Below are 22,422 nucleotides of genomic sequence, written 5' to 3'. Positions count from 1 at the left end.
CTTTGCTTCTTGCTGCCTGACAGCAGGGAGCAAGCCATCGCACAAACCACAAGGGAGCCTCTGCATTCAGAGACTTTTATTTCAAAAGCTGCCTTCCAGAAATCTTCTCAAACTTTCCAGTCAGATCTGAGTGCGGCTTGTGAGAGTCAGGTACCATCGTGACGCACACACACACAGGCACATCAGGACCAGCATAGCTCAAATAGATGCACCGATTGGCAGACGCAGCTTGAGAAAAGTCAGAGTCTCTGCTGTCCTGTGTGTGAAGCCTACCACGTTTGATCAGTTTTCACACATGTCTTATTTTATTTATTTCTGTAGTGTAGATATTTCAGTTTTATGTGTGTATGCGTGTATTTGTGAGGTTTCTGTCTGAAGCAGAAATGTAAACAGGGAGTTGAGACTTGGTCCCCTATATATTTATTATATGTTTATGTTCCATGGTGTTGTGAAAGGTAGATCCTGTATTCACAGTGTGTATGTGTGTGCGTGTGTGTCCTCTTTCAATCAGGAGTGCTGTTTGTGATTTATGATTTGTGGAGGAATCTGTAGCCTCCGTCCCCAATTCGCACAGGATAACAGTTTATAAAGCCATCCAATGTTTGCACACGTCAAATGATGATGATAATAGTGATGTTAGCGTCGAGGCAAAAGTGTGCATTCCTTTTTACCAGGTTCTTATGTGTACTTGTGCTGTTTTGTGTGTAGCTTTCAAAGTAGGATTGCCTGTCATTGTGTTTTTTTTTCTTCTTCTTTTGTCATGAGCCATGAGAGTGTTTTTGAGTATCTGTATGTGTGTGATTTGACGTCAGTGGCTCCTGTTCTGTTTGTGTGTTGTTGTTTTGTTTTGTGCGTCTTTCAGGCTTAATGGTTCTCCTCTGTTGTTGTGTTTTTCAGTCACCATTCACAGACCACCTGCTGGGACCATCCAAAGATGACAGAGCTCTACCAGTCACTAGGTTAGAAACACACACACACACACACACACACACACACACACACACACACACACACACACACACACACACACACACACACACACACACACACACACCCACACATTCACGCAATCACACAGTGTCTTTAAACCATGACATGGTGTTTTTTGTTGGCCCAGAGTTTGTTTTAGAGGCAGCAATTTGCATAACATCCTGGTGATAACAAGGTAATGCCTTTTAAAATAAACAGTTAATAATAAATATCTTGTATTTGCCAAATAAAAACAAGGTAAATATGACTATGCTGTTACTAAATAGTTTTGCTGTCTTGCTATCTTTAAATTTGTGTCCCTATCATCACCCTTTTGGCCCCTTACTAACCTGTTACTTTAATTTCTTTCTAATATTACCCAGATATACCCATTGTCATTACCAGGCTAATACTTGGTTATTACTTTGGTATTATCGTATTACTTATTGACACTTTATTATCAAACTAGTGCCTCACTATTACCATGTTGTTACAGAGCTGTAATGTACAGAGCGACCTTACAGAAAAGAACATTTCTTTGTTCGTTGTTCTTTAGTTTTAAGACACTGTCTATGTGATTTCTGCCTCCACCCCATAAAAATGGAGGTGAGCCATATTTCTTTCCAGAAACCATGTTCCTGTCTCTGTTTTTGTTTTGGAGGATTTCTGTATGAAAAGTTTAATGAAAACTTTTCACAGTGTGTTCTGTGTGTCATTCTGAGTAATGGCGCTGCTGATTCTGAAAAGAGATGTTGCTGTAGAACTTCTGTGTGATGCTGTGAGGAACAAAAATAAAATTCCTTTCACTGCCATTGTTTGAGGAAGGAGGCAAGCATTTCAGAGACAGAATTTTACGAACTTTGGCGAATGAACTGAAAACTATCTACATAGCCAGATATCACTAAAGGTAAGTCATAAAACAATTATTTAATTTAGTTGAAGTGAGACTTTAAAGAGACAATCTGCAAGATACGGACAGATTTGAGTTAAAAACCTTTCAAAAAAATGTACAAACCTCAGAGTGTGAAGACACAAAAGTGAAACAAGTTTGTCTCTTTTACCAAACTAAGGTGAGTAAACTAAAAAATAAATAAACTAAAATAAATCCTCAATCCACTGAGTAAGATGTGAAAATATTCTGGCTGTTCCGCAGTTTTTACCCGCTGCTGATGTCCGACTCTTTCACGCTCCTCTCTTGCTGCACAGCTCTCCCATCCCCACCTGTTGTGTGTTGTCGTCCCCAAAGTCATAGTCTTGGTCAGAGCTGCTGTAAATCACCTCTGTACTGTATCCCCTACCTTCAAAATGACCTTCATCGGTCTCGAGGCTGCGTTTAGTCGCAGTTTGGCGTTCAGCCATGTTCACTCTCAGGCTGCCAAACCCAGTTGAGCTGGGCCCCATTGCCTATAGTGACCCCCCCTGTGATCCGAGGTACCAGGCCAGACAAAATCTGGGCCGCTTGCTCCATGGCTAACTGAGCCATGAGCTAATCGGCTAAAGGTAGCTAGCTACAGTCAAGGATAGCTAGCAAAGAGCAGCAGTAGTTTGTTTCTCTGGTTACATACTACCCAGTGTTTTTGGAGCTGCCTTCGAATCCTGGCCGTATTTGACAAATTGCACCTTTAATCAAACCAATAAAGCCTGTTTTATGGCTGTTTTACTCATCTTTTAAAGGGCTAGGGGCCACTTACACACAGATAATAAATGGTGGGAGAGTCACGTTTTTAATTGCAGTTACATCTGCAAATACTACAGGTTTCTAGCAAGCTCATGCATTGGTCACAAGTACGGCCTTTTTTTTCCCTGAAAGTTAACATGACAATCTTATGTTGCAACTTGCAATTTTTTTTTTGTTTTTTACATTTGATTAAATTGGCCCCTGATCTTTTTGAAAGCTGTTCTCTCGTGAGGGAGCAGCAACATCTTGTAGTCTTGTTACTCCTGTCTAGTTGGTTTACAATTCACATTTAACTTCGAAATTGTGCCCTAAACTTTCCTAGCTCTCCCCTGCTCCCTGTTAATGTCCATATGCAGTCTCCGTCCCTGTGGGGTGGCCAGTATGACTTTATTTTTATTATTTTTTTAATGAGCAGTCGGATAAGTAATAAGCTGTGAAACTTGGGGAGCATTTGCTGTAGGCCAGCAGCTCAACAAACGGCGGCGACCTCCACTGGGACAGAACTCACTAACCTAATTACACTGTCCACATTAACCACCCCTCCTCTCAGTAATCTCCGTAGACAATAACTAACACAGCCGACTTTCATTGAAGACAAGGGTCCTGCTAATGTTGCCCAGTGGGCAGATTTCTGTTGCACTTTGTTTTCTGATTTTCTGCCTCCGTTTTCTTTTTGTCTGTCTACCTTTCATCTCTCCGTCTCTATCCCTGCCTGTAGCGGACCTGAACAATGTGAGATTCTCAGCATACCGAACAGCCATGAAGATCCGCAGACTACAGAAAGCACTTTGCTGTAAGTTACACACACACACACACACACACACACACACACACACACAATCATACACACCTTAATACCTGCATTCCTGGTCTGCTTCTTTGAAGTCTGGGTGCAGCGAGGAGATGCAGTAATAATTTGAAGCTTTGCCTGATGCTGTGGCAGACCAGCGCAGGAGCCAGGATATTTTGGCTTTAGAATTACACACCTTGTCAGTATATGTGTGGCAGGTGGATGGTTTTGTCCAGGCACATTCACAGCTGGTGCTTGCGTTAGGCCTGTTGAGCATAGCGTCATTTGGTGTGCACAGGTGGGATTTTTTTTCTCAACACTGCTGTTTGCTTGTTTGAAATGGAAGCTTTGATAAAGGCGACTATTACCCACAGTCTCAGGTGGCGATCATCATCCCCATCTCCACACGCTGCAGGTGCATGCATGCAGCCTCCCCCTTCATGATGTTTAAACCAGCGTGGCAGCAGCGACTCAGGCTCTGCACAGTGCAGTAGTAACGGTGACAAATGTTAACTGTTATCCAGCTGTTGACATTATTATAGCAGCACACGCTGCGAGACCACGTCGCTCATTTACATCCTGCTGTTAGTAGGAAGTTTGCTCCGTGTGCATGCATGAAACAAATGCCTCATGTATGTGTGTGAGCAGCTGAGGCCTGTGCACCTGAACACTCGTGGGTATCAAAGTGTGTTATTGTGTTTGTTGGTTGTTAATGAGTTTGAATGATTCAGGCGTTTTAGTTTGCTATCTCATATTGGTTCTCTGATCGCATGCGTGTGTTTGTGACGGGAATGCATTAGTCTGAGTGATTTCGACTTGGGGCACTGCAATTCAATTTCATCCATTAGATTAGAACAGTCACAGCGCAGAACACACAGATGCATGCAAGCACACACACACACACACACACACACACACACACACACACACACACACACACACACACACACACACACACACACACACACATACAGCAAAAGGATCAGTAGTTGTTAGTTATTAGCCTGGATTTATGTAAAATCTGTGCTGCGAGACCTGTGTGTGCCTGTATGAATGTTTGTAAATGTGTGTGTGTCCCAACACACATGACAGGGATACTATAAAATGGCTAATTGGGTTAAGTCTGCGCCAGGGGGCTGGAGAAGCACAAATGAGCTTGCGTGGCATCCCGCTAATGTGCTACAGCCTCTCAGCTTTATATCTGACTGTGCGCGTAGTGAGGAATCTCTGGAGAAGTAAAGTTTTGCTGTCTGGCAGCATGGATGCCCCGCTGTGCCCGATCCACATGGATACACCCCAGTAATTAGTGCTGTCTGGGGAGCAGGGGGCAACTTAAGGCAAGGAAGCTGCAGAGGGGTTGTCGAGGAGTGAACAACAGGGCAAATGAGGAGACTTAAGTGAGGAGAGGAGGTGAAAGGGAGGAAGGCTGTGGGAGAGAGAGCAAGTTTGAAATGGTTTCTGGAAAGGGGCTAAGATGGTCACAGGAAGAGACACATATGTCTGTCCATTGTTTTGCTCTCTAAAAATCTGAAGAGATACACCAAGCTCAATATCTGAAAATAGAAATACACGTAGGCGACATGTCTAAATAAGTTAAAGAGAAATGTTTTTTTTAAGTGGTAATGAGCTTTAGTTGACCAAAAAAGGTCAACTTAAGACACTTACACACACACTTTCAAGCAAAAATGTCAAACATTTGCTGGTTCCAGGTACTTAACTTGTCGTTCATGATAGTAAATAAAGAGTATTTGAGTTTTGGACTGTTGGTTGGACTAAGGAAGCACTTTGAAGAAGCGCTTTGAAGAAGCACTTTGAAGAAGTCACTTTGCGCTCTGGGAAAGTGTGATGAGCATTTTTAATTGGCAGATCAACTGATAATAAATAATAGTAGTCAGTTGCAGCCCTAACTGTATCAGCCTTCATTCTAATCAACCACCCGTAGCAGACCACACGCTGTTTATTTGTTTTCACCACCGTGCAGCGTCTTCGTGTTTTGGCCAGAGACAGGATTAACTACCTCTCTTGAATTCATGTACAAACGTGGCATCCCAAGTGCATGCTGGGTACTAGTTTTATCCATGTTTTGTCTCAGAAGTACATTCACTGAAAGAAAAAAACAATTGTCTTAAAGAAATAGTTCAACATTTTGGGAAAAAAATACTAGACGCTTATTTGGTCATTACCTTTGGACAGAGCCAGGCTAGCTGTTTCACTCTGTTCCCCCTCTTTGTGCTAAGCTAAGCTAACTGGCTTCTAGGTCCTGCCTCATATTAAACAGACAGATATGACAGTAGTGTTTGTCTTATCATCTAACTATCAGTAAGAAAGTTGGTGTAGACTTCTTCTAAAAGTGTATTTTATCTACATCTCAATTACTTTGTTGCGCCTCTGTGTGTTTGCTCAGCTGATAGTGATAGCTCATAAGTGAAAGCTACAGTATCAAAGACAAGTATAATTGAAACTGTGATGTAAATACAGTATTCCTTTTTTTTTTGCTTTGCCATTGAAGACAGAGCCAGTAAATTAGATTAGAGGGAACTAGATTTTTCTCGGTGTGACCATTTTACATTTTTTCCTCATTTGTCTTTTTGCTGTTCAGATTTCTCTCTCATATTAATATTTCAACACAATGATCCATCTGTTCTCTTTCTGTACTCCCGGCAGACCCTCGCACTTAGTTGTTTTGAACTATTTTGGACAAAAAATCAGTCAAGTCTGCATTTTTGAAGTTCCTCTATGAATAGTCTGTGCCATTTTCGGCTCCTCGTCCTCTTATGATTTGTTGGCATTTTTTAGAAAAATCTGAGTCAGTGCTGAAAGCCCAGTTAACAAGTCTGAAAGGTTACTTATTAGTCTGACTTGCTCTTCTTCTACTTTTTGTCCCCTGTCACCCCTTATGTGATTTCTCTGTAAACTTTTCTCATTCCTTCTCACTGTCCTTATTAACTTTCCCCTGCTGTCCTCCCCTTTCACTTCTTTCTCCCAATCCTCCTTGTTTCCGTCTCCTCATTGTTTCTCTCCCACTCTGTCCTCTATTTTCTTTTTCATCTAACTCTTCTCATCCTGCCAACTTCCCCCCCTGTCTCCCCCCTCCTCACTTCTAATCTGTAGTGGACCTGCTGGACCTCAGCGTGGCCCAGAACACCTTCGAGCAGCACAAGCTCACCAACAACAATCAGCTGATGACCGTTCCCGACGTCATCAACTGCCTGACGTCCATCTACGATGGCCTGGAGCAGGAGCACAAGGACCTGGTCAACGTGCCGCTCTGCGTTGACATGTGTCTCAACTGGCTGCTCAACGTTTACGACACGTATGTATGCCATCTGTTTCGTGGAGGATTATGAATTCAACTTGTTTGTTTTCTGAAATTGTCACAGATTTGTTAAGTTTGCTTCTTTATGTGCTAAAAATGTCTTAAATCAGATTGGATGAAACTGGCAGAACTGATGCATCTCATCTCTTCGCTCTTGCATATTTAATCCATCGTCATTGGTGTTGTCTGCACATAATGATTATGTTGTACATATTTACACACTTGTATGCTTTTACTCTACATATGCTGCTGTTGTCAACAGCCTATATGCACCAGTTGGCATGCCGCCTTTGTTTGAGACTAGACATGTTCAAATACACTCTGCATCAGCCTAAACAACATGTTTGCATACTGTAAACCAACATGGTTACTGGTTTAAACATTGTTTGTGGTTACACAGAAAATGCATTACCATAACCTCACCAGCTATTTCCTGCAGTGAAAGAAGCAGCAGCACACACAAAAGCACACACACACACACACACACACACACACACACAGTTGAAGATTCTTCGCTTTCCAAGCACATAATGATTTTCTGTCACTGCTGCTGCATATAATTCAGATCTGAACCGAAGTGAACACACAAACATTCTGTTTATACACAAACATACACCCACAATAAATATAACTGACTCACTGCCACTGTCTGATATGTGCGTGTGTGTGTGTGTGTGTGTGGTCCACACAGTGGTCGCAGTGGAAAGATCCGCGTCCTGTCCATGAAGATCGGTTTGCTCTCTCTCTGCAAGGGACACCTGGAGGAGAAATACAAATGTAAGTGCCAGCGAGCAGTTAAAAAAGCTTCTAATGCACACCCGCACTTACACACCACCCCTCTTGCCACCATTGTACAGGCCAGTCTGCGAAAGTCCGTGCCATACTGCTCCAGCATGGCTGTAATCCCAGCCGTATTAATCAAACCCACAGAAAGAAAGGAAGAGAGAGACAGAGGAGCTGGAGAACGGGTCGTCTAATTGGATGAGAGACCTCCTCCGCGTTTCCCCTGTTCTTTATTTAATTTTCTTTTCTGATTTATTTTTGAGGATTAGGGAGCGTGAATATAGGCCTGCTGCACTGGGAGGAGACTGTCATTTTGGCTTCCTGCTCTTTGTTTCTGCCACTTTATCTCTCTCTGTCTATCTTCCTCCGCTGTCACCGCTCACACCATTGTTCATCCATCCAGCAGTGTCACTTTGTCTTCCCTCCTATCTTACTTACTCTTGCTTCCCTTCCTCTCCCCCATCCTCCTTCCCCTCTTCCTCTTTCTCTTCCCTTTTTCTTGCCATGGTGTCCCTGAGCCTATTCGTTCCACTGGCAGTTTCTATTAGCCTGAGAAGGGTATCAAGCACGCCTGATTGCGTCCTTCCTCCTTTACTCTTTTAGAGTCTCACTGGCTGGCTGTCCCATGCATATAGCTACATACACACACACACACACGCACACACTCACCTAACCAGGCATGCTGCCATTTGACACTCTTTATATGACACTTGCGTATGTCAAATGTAATCTTGTAGCAGAAAGTGGGAGACGTGGGTGTCGATCAGTCAGATGACACATGAGGTGTGTTTTGGAATGGGGTCACGACACACATCATTGCTGGTGTTTTGCATGTACTGCACACACACATAATAGGCGCCGGCATCCGGGCCAGGCCTCACACAGAGATCAAAGTCAGCTGCAAGTGGAGCAGAAAGACCTGTCATGCCCTTCGTTTCGCCCTCCCCTCTTTCTCCGCATTACCCTCTCTGCTGTCTTTGCTCAGTTTGTGCACGAGCTCTGGAGATGTCTCATAGCTTCATCTAAAACATAACGCTGTCATCGTGTTAACTGGGCAAGCATGCTTGTCGCCGGGCATGTGTCCATGTCCACTACAGCTCTGTCAATCTCTGGCAGAGAGTTGGAGGCAGGGAGAGAGAGATTAGAGAAGAAAGATTAAAAATGAATCTTTTCCCTGATTTCTTCTCCCGAACACATCCTACTCACATACACGCACTAACACTTTCCCTCCTACTCCTGCTTTGCCGTCACACCTTCTCCCTCTGCATCTATTTATACCTGAATCCTTTATTTTAAATGTCACCTACATGCTTTGACTTTTTCTCTCCCTCTCTCTACCTCATCTCTCTACCACCTCCACCCCATTCTCCCCCCACTCAGACCTCTTCAGCCAGGTAGCGTCGGCAGGTGACACGTGTGACCAGAGGCAGCTCGGTCTGCTGCTTCATGAAGCCATCCAGATCCCGAAGCAGCTGGGGGAGGTGGCCGCCTTCGGGGGCTCCAACATCGAGCCCAGTGTTCGAAGCTGCTTCCAGCACGTATGTTCACGTATATAAGCATGTAGAAATGGACTAACAGCTTTGACACACATCAAAAATAAACTGTTTAAGCACATAAGCTAGGGATTGAGTAATCACATAATGTTCTTAATACCAGATGGATTACAGGCGAGGGGAAGAAATCTCTTTGGAATGCTATTTTGGCCCTGTGTTACCACTAGATGCATTAAAAAATGATGCATGCTTAACAACACGCATCAAAATCCTTGTTTTGTCATCATAATAAAGTCGTAATTAATAACCTATAAGCAGCAAAAACACTTGATGTCAGATATGATAACGAAGTCACACTCAAAAATGAGATTGATGAGAGAAAGACAAGTCTCTCACTGCATGGACAAAGTGCATTCAAGTGCAGTTAACTATAAAAAAAACTATATATATATATATATATATATATATATTCTGCAGATGTTTTGATAATTGATTGGTCATGTAAAGTTTTTAGAGTTGTTTAAAAAGTTTTTAAAATGCAAAATGGCAAAAATGTAGTCGTTCCAGCCTCACAAATATGAATTTTTGCTGGTTTTCTTAGTTCCCTGTGAGAGTAAACTGATTACTCTGTTGGTCAGACAAATCTCGCCATTTGAAGACGTCACTTTGAGCTCTGAGAAATTGTGATGGATAGTTTTTTTTTTTTAAACTATTTTACAACAGTTTAGTGACCAAACTGCATAATCTTAATTTGTAATTCAAAAAGTAGTGGCAGCCAGAATGCAATTGGAGGCTTGTTATGGTTTGGCAAACATGAGGACAAAACAAGACTAAAACAGATCAACTCAAAATGGCCTCCAGATTTCTGTTTTCCATATTATCTCATCATACTTGTTTTGAAGAAAAATGGCATATCAACATTTTCTGGGCATTGTCGGGTGTTTTGTCTGTTGGCGGTGGTAGACCGTCTCCAGGCGCAAAGTTTGTGGGCATTTTTCCAGGACTCTCAGCTTCTTGAACATCTGCTGGTTCTCCATCACTGCAGAGGGCTTTGCTCTTGTGAGATGCAGATACGTTTTGTATAAAATCTGCTGCATGCACTATACATATTATATATTTGACAAGTATCAAAGTTCAAGGTGATTTGTTGCCATTATAGAACTCAGAGTTGCATAACGAATAATTAAAGTTAATTAAAGTTTATAGAGTCCATGCTACACAAACAACATATAGTCAGTTATTTATTTACACACATACATCAAGATGTAGCGCATTGTTTGAATGTGCATCAGGGTGAATGTAAACAGCAGCAACAAGACAGCAACGACATCAAAAGTTTGACATCTGAGAAAAACTGTCCATCCACTAGCTGCATGTGAAGGCCAGGCATCGATGATATAAACATAGTCCAGCTCTCCTCATTCCACTGAAGTCTTGCTCTTGCTTTCCAAAATATAATTGATTTGGTGTGATGTGCCCAGGGAGTAATTGATTAATCCAGTCTTCATATATATCCCTACAACCTAATGTCACAGACATTTTGCATCTATTGCAGCTTAAACGTACCGAGAAAAACTGGCTGATTTTCCACTTTTATCCAAAGAATATTTCTTTCATAAACTCCTTTTTTTCGCTCCTCAAGCCAGTTCGTGACATGAATCAACACAAATCTGTTACAGTGTTCAAAAAGCTAAACATTATAAGCGTCAGAAAGGTCGGATTGATCGTTAGACTGTGCCACTGCATTGTATCAACATATCTGCCTCTGCCAACACTTCTGCACTGGCTTTCAGATTCACACATGGGTTTGTCTATCCTTATTTACATGTAAAGGTTTTGGAGTAACAGTAATCAAAGTTCGGTTAAATATTGGTTAGTATATTATGAGTTGGAGACAGTGCTGGTAATATTTGTTGGCAAGTGATCAATACTGTGAGAGATTAACTTTCGATGCATCCTCCCGTAGCTAATTGTCATTAAACACCTCAGTCCCCTTTACGTTTTCCAGCTAACTAACACCTGCCTCTCTCAATCCTGTCAAATTGCCTCAATCTTTAAGCTCTACTGACCAACCATGAAGCCTCGAATGGCCTCCAGTCCTCTGCTGGCTGTCCTCTAGTGTTTTACTGCGGCCAGCTAACCACTTTTCCCGGGTTTATCTCTGGACGTTACTGGCATTTAATGATGCCTTCATCCCCTCGGGATCACTTTCATTTTTCTCACTCCTTTTTCCCTTGGCTAATGCGTCGGCAGTCATAAATGGGAGCCAAACATTAAAATTAGGAAGCTATAAATTTCACTGATTTCATGCGCTGCACCTCTCAAAATAGCAGAGTGAGGTGGTTTCAAACCGTACTGTATCTCTCACCTATTTCTTCTCGAAAAATGCAAACACCTTGCCTACAGTTCACCCTCTTGATGGCTTATTAATACACACCTGCACATGGAGAGGTGAGAAGGCACAAACTGCCCACAGACTTGATCATGAATTGCTGTGCCAGCTGCGGTCCAGTTGGACATTAATCATTCAATCATCGAACCAAGTTGACAGGTAGAAACTGACACACATACACACACTCTCATTTACATATTCACACACATATACAAGCAAGGCTCTGTGCCACCTGTGTGTTCGTCTGCCCCGCCAGTGACAGTGCAGTCACCCAGTCCATTTGTTTTAATGGGGCTGTGATGAACGAGTTGCGCTGCCATAAATACGGCCTCTTTCACTGTTCCTTTGTCCGTCTCCTTCATCTACCCATCCATCCGTCTATCTAGCCATCCTTTCAGCCATCTCTTCTCTGCAGTAATTAATCTGTAAGTGCTATAAATCTGTCATTATGTGGCATGGAGGAGGGAGGGAAGGCAAAGATGAGACTTCAGTATGCGAAAGGAGAGACAGAAAGGTACGGTGATTGTTCAGGGGAAGGTCAAAAAGAAGGGTGAAGGATTTAAAAATGATTTGAGAAGTCATCATTGTGAAAGTTTAATTGGCAGCATTCTCACCCGTCAACCAGTAACTTCTTATGCACTTTAATCCATGTAAAGAACCACATTTAATTAACATTTTGCGGTTTTTGAAATGCACATAAATCACTTATCGTTATAATCAATGATTGCCATTACCTGAAATGTATTTAACCAGGTGATCTTAAGTGCTGGGTGTCATTTTAGGAACATATGCTTTTCTGTAACTGATGTAAAACCTCCCAAATGTTCAATGATGTCCAAAGATAGGCAACTTTACAAGAAGTTACCTTATGAAATACAGTCTCTAGTTTGCAAATTTTAAATTAGAAAACTTTTATGACTACAGATCTAACTAAATATTTGATGCCCGCTTTTGGTTCTTCACCTTTTTTTTCTATGTTTGTTACTTTCAACACATTTAACGTTTAACCTTACTGGTAAATGTTGATTGTTAGAGCCGTCTGCACACATTGAATACAAAAAAGCTGATCCCTACTTTCAATTTTTCCAGTTGGAATGTGCTTCTTTTTTGTTTTTTAGCACTCGTTTATTTTCAGAAGGATATGCTAATAAAATTGAGACACTCTGCAGTCGTGCACACCATAAGCCCTAGGAAGGGATCAGGGGAGCACAAGCATTCCTTTTGATTATTCTCGCCTCTTATTTCAAATGTATTCAGCCCTTTGCTGCATTTGCTGCCCTTTTTGTGTGTCAGGGATGATGGAAAGGTCGTCTTTGATTTGTTTAGCGATAACAACAGCCATGTCAAAGCTTCTCACCCTGTGTTGGCTTTTCCAGCAGGCTCATTATAATCTGCAGTTGAACGTCGACGTTTCTTGTGAACATTTTTTTCATGTCCTGCAGTGTTTCTTGGTTTTATATTTCTGTAAAGTTGACACTATTGTCATTATGTGATCCCAGAGATTGTTTCACATTGAGAATATTTAAAACCGTAGACTTGTAAGTTACATAAAAAATTACACCTCCAAAAGTTTAAAGCAGCAGTTTAGAGTAGGAGATGGTGGGTGTTTTACATAGCTACTTGCATGGGGCATTATGGCTGTTAGCTAACAGCAAAGCTATGGGCGTGTAGGACAAGGGCAGTGAGGGTGTTAAAATCAATCAAAGTTTATAGTAGGATATTTCAACCAATAAACATGAATAAAGAGCTCATAAAATTTATTTCATCTTGGTCCACAACTCAAGGCTGTTATGCTTCTGAGGGAACCATTGCTTTAATATGTATGGTCATCTTAAATGTGTCTGCATCTTTATTAGGCTTTCGGTAACAAGCAGAGAGTTACAGCCTGTTTTTCATTTCTGCGAATGATGATGCGCATGTTTCTTAATCACGTTCAGTTCATCGTCTCTGTTTGGTAATAGAAACTGTAAACTTCACATGCTTGCTGAACTTTTGATTTAAAGGCTCCTAACTCCCTGCACTGCCTCTTTTTATGCCCAGGTGAACAATAAGGTGGAGCTGGAGCCCAGGCAGTTTGTTGATTGGATGCGTCTGGAGCCACAGTCAATGGTTTGGCTTCCTGTCCTGCACAGAGTGGCTGCTGCAGAGACGGCGAAACATCAGGCCAAGTGTAACATCTGCAAGGAGTGTCCTATTGTTGGCTTCAGGTAAAACACACACTCTCGCTCAGATTCAGCATTTAATTCAAGATTTTTGCAGCACACACCCAAATTAAAGTGACAAGTCTGGAACATGTAACAAGGCACTCACACAAACGCTAAATGTGGCAGCGTTCTGTGTTGTTCTCTCCTGGTTGAGCATAAAGGGCAGATCTGCTCTGGAGGGCAGGCATTTATCTAAATGTCAACAGCTGATACACCACTGACTAAATACCATCTGGAGGTTTGCAATGAAACATGCACACACACACACACACACATGCAAAAACGGAAACATGCCCGTACACACAAACATACGGACTACAGCCACATTCACAAAATTCAGCCAAGAGCCAAATGGCTGGCAAACAATCCAACAGACCACCCTCTGATACTATGCAGGACTGACAATCACACACATAAACACCTGCCTTTGTTTCAGTTGGTTCCTGATCTTCACTTATCCTAGACTTATAAGTAACAACAGGTTATGAAAGATGTGCGTCCCTTTTCAACAGCTGTCGTTTTTTTGCTGACAGTTTTCACACTTAAGCAGGGTAAGGCTTTTTCTGTGGATGGAGATACGGGTAACAACACGGCAAGTGAAGCAGGGTGGCAGGATTGTCCCTTTCAGATCCCTTGCTTTGCCAGCAGAAAGAGAAATGCAGTCAGACATTTGATGAAGCACACGTCTCCCAAGTTCTGTCATTGATCGATGAGAGGGAGCGATGGAAGGAAGGCGAGGCAGAGAGCAAGAGTGAAAGAGGAGGGAAAATGCATAGCAGGCATTTTGTAGATTTCATTTTTTTTTTTTTTGTCCTGTAAGTAGCAGTAGCTTTTTCAAACAGGCATAGTACACGGGAACATCCAAAAGCATAACGTGTCAGCAGATATGTTTACATGTGATAAATCTAAACCTAACCGCAACAAATTAGTGTGACAGTTAACAAGCCACATTAACGTGCCCCATTCCCTGTGCAGTGAAGCATACCTGTCCAAAATGTGTCACTTTTACATATTTACTTGCAATGTTGTTCCTGCCAGCCATAATTCAACTTAATGGCCCGTGCTACAAAATGCTAGTGAAATCAAAGGCCTTGATGCTGTTTTTGGTATGAGAATTCTTTAGAACTAATCATGAAATTGCTCTTTAACTTTATTTTTTAATCTTTTTGGTCCTATTATTCACTGTTATTGTGTTAATGTTTAGGTAAGTGATTTCCAACCAGGGTCACTAGTGAGGACCCTAGTGGGTACTTATGCAGTTGCCAGTGGATGTGCAGAAAACATTTGGAGTAGCTTGAAACCAATTTTGGGAAAAAAAAGTATATATATATATATGTATATATGTATATGTATATATATAGTAATAGATGAACACTGAATGGTTAAAATAACCATTAATAAGTGGCTATAAGTAAGACAAAAGGTTTCAGTAGTTTGTTGAAAGTAATAGGTGGACAGTTAAAATAATTAGCTATAAGAAATGAAAGCTTGCAGTTGAAATAATTGATAAAAGTAAGTGATGTACCTTTGTCGTACATAGCACACAGGTCCCAGTATTTACCAAAGCCGCTTGTGGATCAACTCATTAGTTAAGTGCCATCCTCAGCACCTCCTGCTGTGAAGGTGAATTAACGCCCCCTCCTCGCGGTAATATGCCGCACGTCCATAGGTAATGGCACATTTGACTGGGTGGTGTCGTGTGCGCGGTTGCATCCTTTGATATATGGCACTCTCTCGTAGCTCATCAGTCAGCTAACCTTGGGAGAGCCGGAGAGGAGAGAAAGATAAAAGACTTAAGCTATTACGTCTGAATGGCTCCTGTCTCAATTTAGCTGTTAAATGGCCTTGTGGCTACAGCTGCTGCTGAGGACAACATCCTCGACAGTTATTGTCACGTTGTTGTGTTTTGGTGGAAATCCAACTGTCTGTCACACCGTCAGCATATTGAGAAGGGTGTGTGTCTGTGTCTCTGTGTGTGTGGACATGTGCATGTGGAGGATTGTGTGTTTGAGTGACAGTGGAAATTGACAGCTCTCCAGAAGGCCCCAGTGTAGCCTGGAGATGAGTCATGTTGTCGGGCTACATGTGTGCTCACGCGCACACACGCACACACACATGCACACGCGCACACCCTGAGGACATGAAAGTGAAATCCTCACACTCTACTTCCCAACTCAACTTATCTCACTTTCCACCTCCCTTTCTCCCCTCGCCTTTCTCTCACTCTCCAGGTATCGCAGTCTGAAGCATTTCAACTACGACGTGTGTCAGAGCTGCTTCTTTTCTGGGCGCACCGCCAAGGGCCACAAGCTCAACTACCCCATGGTGGAGTACTGCACACCGGTGAGACGCACACACACAATCACACACACATTGTGCAGCAGCTCATCTCATATCTCTTTTCCACGTGCTGGCACACTCCGCTCATCCATTTAATGAAAGCACAGGCATTCACACTCGCAGACTTTAGTTTTTACAGAAACACATTTATGCTGATTTATTACCTTGCACTGAACACATGTTGATGTTTTAATTCATAAATATGTTGTACCCTCTATGGTCTGAGTTTTGATTGTCTCACTAGAATGAGCAAGCCACCAACACACCACAGCCCCTTGCATTTATTTAATGTTATTTTTAAAGCCTGAACGCCCCCTAAGACCTTCTAGTCTGCATTCAGATTCGTCGTAAAGGTCAGTGCTCTGAGATCGAATGGGGCTGAGTCAAGTTCTTCCACACCAAACTCAGAAAAACATGTCTCTATGGACCTTTCTTTGTGCGGGTTGAAACGGGAACGTGCCTTTCCCAAACTGTTACCACAGATTTGGAAGCACCTTACTGTTGAAAATAGTGTATTTTGTAGCATTAGGATTCCCCCCCAAAATGGAAATTCAGTCATTATCTACTCACCCCCAAGCCAATGGAAAAACAAAAAATATATGTGGAGCTTCACAGCAAAATGGTCTTGTAGCTTTCTTCTAAAAACCTGAGGTAGATGGGGGGAAAACAGTCAAAAACAAACCAAAAATGGCTCGATACAGTTTGTCTGCCCTAATCCAAGTCTTCCAAAACCAGGAAAAACAGACCAAAACTACAGAGAAAGATGTGGACAAGATTGACAAAAGTTAACTTAACCCATTCTGACTCCAACCGGACACCAGTTAACATGTTACCTTAACCAAGAACCAAATCTCAGCACTAATATTGAATTGATTTACCTCGTGGGTACTAGCTTTTTGTCCACAGCTGGGAAATGAGTTCCCATTATCTGCCTGTGTAAACAGATTTTTAGCCTCTCACTGTGAATAATCCAAGTTGACATTACTCCTGCCTCTACTTCCCATGCAGTTGATTTCTACAACTTGTTCCAGGATCAACCCCCCTGACAGAAGTCTGATTTAAATTTACATGAACAAATGGCAAAATACTCATGGCTCTCTGAGGTCTTTTTTTATCATTTCTGCCAGAAAGCAATATTTCACTTTACTACTGCTTGGAGAGAAGAATATTAGAAAGGGGGGAGCTTGGCGAAATTGAACATAGCTCTCTTTCTCAATTAGGATCGCATACTTGTGGGCCAACTCAATTCGATATTGCTTAACGTCAAACTTTGAGTGACTGGAGCGGAGACGTTTCTCATTTCTGTCTTTTAATTTGCTTTTTCAATTTTGCAAATGGGATAGATATTGACTTTGGAGGAGCAGCTTTAGGGACTAGTGATCATTCTTCCCTGAGTTAAGATGCCCAGCAGCTGCCCGCCCTGACTTTGGAGAGACACTTTCTTATTTTCAGCTTTGCTGCAGCAACATATACTTGCGCTTACGCAGCTATAGGGTACGTTAATCACTTGAGAGTTTACTGATCAACAACTGTTGGAAAGGGAGAAATAAACAGTGACCTCACTCAGGAGGGTTTACAACGTTTCTCTTTACTTTGTCCACATAGTGTTACAGCACATCTTATAATCAAAGTGGATTACCGTGAAATGAAAGTATGTATTTTGAGATTCTTCTAAGTAATAATACAGTAATGATTTGTATACATCTGCATTCTTTAGTGTCTATAAGAGCCTTCAAAAGGACTTAATCAGACTCCTCTATTCTCCCATTGCTGTTAAAACCATGAATGCCTCGCTAGGAGCCTCACTAGGAGGAACAATAATCAGTGCGACAGAAATCTGTGGCAGAAAAGAGAGACTCGTGACAGCAGCCTTGAAGCCGCAAAATGTCTTGTCTTAGACTGACAGCAGAAGACGAAAGATTGTATGAACTGATTAAATGGACACTTGAACTTATTGGCCATAATGTTGAGCTCTGTGTCTGCCAGAACGCAGTCGCAACTTATCGCCACCAGGGCTGTGAAGAACAGCTGTGACAGCAGTCCGCAGGCTTTTCAGCACAAACAACTGGAAGACATGCGACGATAAAAGGAGCAGTGAATGGAGCCAAATACAAGCGGATTATTGAGGGCCACTTGCTACACAGTGCCAAACACCTTAGACTGGTGCAACAACTCAAACAATGACCTTAAGTCGAGACAATACAGAGAGATCGATAGTGGAATGGCTGTTGAACAAAAGTAAGAAAAGCCTTGAAAAGCTCTGGCATCACCTGCTGTTTATAAACATTTCCAACTTCACAGAGCTTTATTGATCCAAAAGGTACTGTAGACTGGTAGGAAATCACTCAAATCTAGCAGTTCAAAGCTGTTAGATGTACCAAGACCCAAATCTGCTCTTCATGCCAGAGGGAAATCAGACTAAAAACTCCTCTGAATCAGCTTATTTTGTCATTTTAAAGCCTCCAGTTGAACTCAACTTTATTAGACATCTTTGAAGTCATTTTTTTCTCGTTTTTATTTATTTTTTTCCTTCAAAAACATCAACACCATACATATTTGTATTCACCTGTGTCCCCATGCTCAAACCAAATTGTGTTACAGTTTTATACCTTTGGAAATATCAAGTCTATATTGAATAATGATGCTACAAAAACCAGATTTTGCAGAGTTATAGATTGATATCGGCTTTTGTGAGACTCTGTGCGGTCATTCAATAGAATATGTTCTTTCATAGCTGTCTTATTGTTTATTTTATGGCCACAATATTGCTTTTTTTTATTAGTTTTCATTTATATAGGAGTGGCGCTTTCATCACTCTGCTGGGTGCCAGATTTTGGCGTTGCGCTGTATTGATTACTGTAATTTCAATGTTTTTCCCTTTCCTAAGTGTGGATGTTGTTTGGGTTGGGGTGTGGTTGAAGCGTCTAGTGTCGTTTTGTTGTCACAGTACATCAGGGGCCGTCCCAGTGGCCCTGTGGCTATGATGCACAGCCGACAACTTCAACAATTCGATTGCAGCTAAGACACTTACTACATGTGTAAACCCCTTTTTATCGCTCCATCTTTCATTGCTTACTTTCCACATTGTCACTATCTAATTAAGGCTTTATTGTTTCCTGTCTATATCTGTATTGTCGCTATCTAATTAAGATATAATCTTAAAAAGAATAAAAAACAGGTTCATTAATTCACACAGGAAAGAGCATTCATAAACACACACAGACGTGAACGTATACAATTTCTCCTCCAGCTTCAGTTTAATTGTTCTGTAATTGCTGTTGGTTTGCTCAAGCTAACGTCTTAAATTGCGTGGATTAGTCAATAAGCCAAGTGAACTCAATAGAGTCTGTTCATTTACGCATATCTGTCAACTGTGGGAGTAGTATATTTTTCTGTGTGTGTGCTTGTGTTTGTGTGTTCGGTGGTGGTTGTCTGAATCCTCTGCGAAGGGATTTTCTCCCCCTCTGGTCAGGCTGTTGTGGTAATTTGTTGTTTGCTTGAGAGGCAGAAACCGCTTCTGCAGGAGGAACACCTTCTCTAAGTATCTAATTAACAAAACACATTCTCTTCCGCACAAATGCATACACTGCTTATGGGTGCACAGGAGACAGTGGGAATGCAGAAATTTACACGCACACACACACACACACACACACACACACACACACAGACACAGAGAGAGAGCAATAAATGACATAACAGAAACTCTTTCTGTCTCTTGCAGACGACATCAGGCGAGGACATGCGTGATTTCACCAAAGTGCTGAAGAACAAATTCCGATCGAAGAAGTACTTTGCTAAACATCCTCGGCTAGGTTACCTACCTGTCCAGACCGTTCTAGAGGGCGACAACATGGAAACGTAAGTAACACCTGAGTGTTTTTATGAAAAAGGCCAATGCTCATGTCTAATTAGCTGAGATATCTTAAAGGAGACATATTATGCTCAGTTTCAGGTTCATGATTTCATTTTGGGTTACTATTAGAACAAGTTAACAGGCTTTAATGTTCAGAAAAACACAGTAGTTTTCTCATACTGTCATCCTCTGTCTGAAATGCTCTGTTTTAGCAGCTTTATAAACTCTTAATTTACAGATTGATGTCTAAACAAAAAACAGAATAAGTTTTACGCTTATTATGCATCAGTGTCTCTCAGCTGTCTCAATGTCAGAGTAGAAGGGAAGTTTGAGCGTCCTTAGCTTCAGTAATGTGATGTACAGTACATGTGAGTGAAGGTGAATATTTAGCATCAAATTAAAATCATCAAAATTAATAAATTAGAGCATAATCACCCTCTTTTCTTCTATTGCTCTACTAGCTGGGTCAGCTTATCACCCCGAGAAACATTTAATTGGAGGAATGTATGTACACTCCCCTTAGGTCAACAAGTTTTACAAGACTGACTGTAAGGATTTTGCTAGAATTTTTTTTTACAAATATTAACAAGTTAAACATATTTTAGGCATATAACGAAAGATAACTTAACACTTATCTCTTATATCACTTCTTTAAAAGTGGAAATGCTTATGAGAAAATGCTTAGACTGTGTTTTAAAGTGGTGTCTCCGTTATTTAGAATTGCACGTCCATAACATTGCAAGACGCAGATTCAATCAAGAATGGAGACATCCTGACTCTAGCTCCAAAACACTTGTTTTTCATTTGAACCTTCCTGCTCGTTGAAGTCAGGTCTTTTATTTTTATTATTTCATTTTTTTATAAAACAGCTTTCACAGGCTGAGTAGTGCTCCCGATGACCGAGTTTGACATGTAAAATTGATGGAGTGCCGCTTTAAATGTATCTTACTGTCAAATCTCTCACTCTGTCGTAAATATCCTCAGGCCCGAGGTTATATGAGGAAGTATGAAAAGTCTCCTGCCTCACACTCACTCACACACATACCTGCCTGTGTATGTGGGGAGTGTTAATTTCCCACTCAGTTTATGTGTTTATTTACCTGTCGGTCCGGTCTTTACCAGGTGCCGTTGCTGCACTGTAGATCTTCAGTCTGCAGCACCTGCCCCCCAGCGACTGCGTCTGATTTATGTACCTGCTCCTGCCAACCATAAATCCCCCTGGAGAGCAGTTTAACTTGGCCCGCATTATGCAGGCGATCCAGGCGTCGGTCCTTTTCCGAATATCAGTCCACTTGCCCCTTGTGCTTTGAGACTGTATAGCTCTTTTTACTTATTTTTGTTTGTTTTTTCTACATTTTATAAGTCTATCTATTGTCTCCTTTCGGCTGCCACTTAGTATTTTTTATAATTTTCGGTTATTCTTAATGTTACTTTCTGACATCTCCTGCTCACACTCCCTTACTTTTGAACTCTGAAGTTTTGCATCTTGTAAGCAGCAGAAACTCTCAAAGACGTTCATGCGTGAGCTCACAGTGACTCACCTGTTCACTTGCGATGGATTCTCCCCGACATCCAGTTGCACACAGTCACCCATCAGATGGATTGCACTCCCTCTTTCATCCCTCCCATCCTTGCCCTTCCTCCTCCTCCTCACCGCCCGCCTCGCTCCACTCTCACTTCCCTTCCTCTCTGAAAAATGACTCGTGCAGAGATGCCTGCCTGATAAATGTCCTTAAAAGCAGAGGAATTGTGGTGAAACGCAGAGATCTTTTCAATATATGGCAGCAGGGAATGGAGACTTTAAAAGTCTTTCATGGTCATCATTTTCCCGTCTCTTTTACAGCATTAGGTCTCTCCTGTGAGCTGTACCTATCCACATGTTGCCACAGGCTGGAGTACACCGCAAAAGGCTTTTTCTGCAGAAATAAGCCTGAATGTGCAATTTTTTCGCTTCTGGGCTGTCTGTAACATCTGGCTCAAACACAAGCTCAAGATAAGCTCATCATTCCACATTCATTTTAGACCTGTATTGTCACATGTCTAGTGGCTTTTGCAACCTCGGCGTCACTAAAATGAACACTGTGACCTAAATTGAAATGGATTTTTCTGTAATTGGAACGAGGTCCTGACATCTGCTTACAAAGAGGAATTATGCAGATTAGGTAAACATCATAACATGTGCTGCTATGTTTGTAACACATATTTTATTTTCTTACATACAGTATCAGTTAATTGAAGAAAAAAAAACCTTCCTACTAACTCCGTTGTAAAAAAATCCCTCCCCCCAAACCATTTTCATGCCTCGTCAGGCTCCATTGGTCGTCTTCACAAAGCGAACTTCTAAGAAGTTGTAATTTTTAAAGTAGTATAGTAGCAGAAGGGAAAATTAGATTGTCTGCTGTATAATTGCCCTCCCTAATGCACTCACTCGCTGTCTCTCTCCTTTCCACTTTTGTATCATCGTTCCTCTGTTTTAATTCCACCCACTCTGTTTCTTCTCTACCTTGAGAGAGCAAAACACCACCTACTCTCACCTCCCACTTGTATCTTTGCTTCATTTCACGGCAGATAGGATTTTTGATTCGTCACAGCTATATTTGA

General features: G+C 41.7%; 1 protein-coding gene across 8 annotated transcripts in view; it reads left to right on the top strand.

Annotated features, from left to right (window-relative positions):
* utrn (utrophin) overlaps window positions 1–22,422 on the top strand; it is a 193,823-nt gene that overhangs the window by 144,657 nt on the left and 26,744 nt on the right. For all 8 annotated transcript variants that reach the window (XM_084377235.1, XM_084377236.1, XM_084377238.1 and 5 more), the window contains 8 exons: window positions 898–959; window positions 3,366–3,440; window positions 6,549–6,750; window positions 7,445–7,530; window positions 8,917–9,074; window positions 13,462–13,628; window positions 15,857–15,968; window positions 19,690–19,826. In XM_084377235.1, coding sequence (XP_084233361.1) covers window positions 898–959; window positions 3,366–3,440; window positions 6,549–6,750; window positions 7,445–7,530; window positions 8,917–9,074; window positions 13,462–13,628; window positions 15,857–15,968; window positions 19,690–19,826 — 999 coding nt within the window. The remainder of the gene's footprint in view (window positions 1–897; window positions 960–3,365; window positions 3,441–6,548; window positions 6,751–7,444; window positions 7,531–8,916; window positions 9,075–13,461; window positions 13,629–15,856; window positions 15,969–19,689; window positions 19,827–22,422) is intronic.

The sequence above is a fragment of the Pagrus pagrus genome (genome assembly GCF_965226575.1).
Source record: "Pagrus pagrus genome assembly, chromosome: 16".
NCBI classification, from domain to species: domain Eukaryota; kingdom Metazoa; phylum Chordata; class Actinopteri; order Spariformes; family Sparidae; genus Pagrus; species Pagrus pagrus.
Note: the sequence above shows the minus strand (reverse complement) of the source record. Positions and strands in the feature narration are given on the sequence as shown.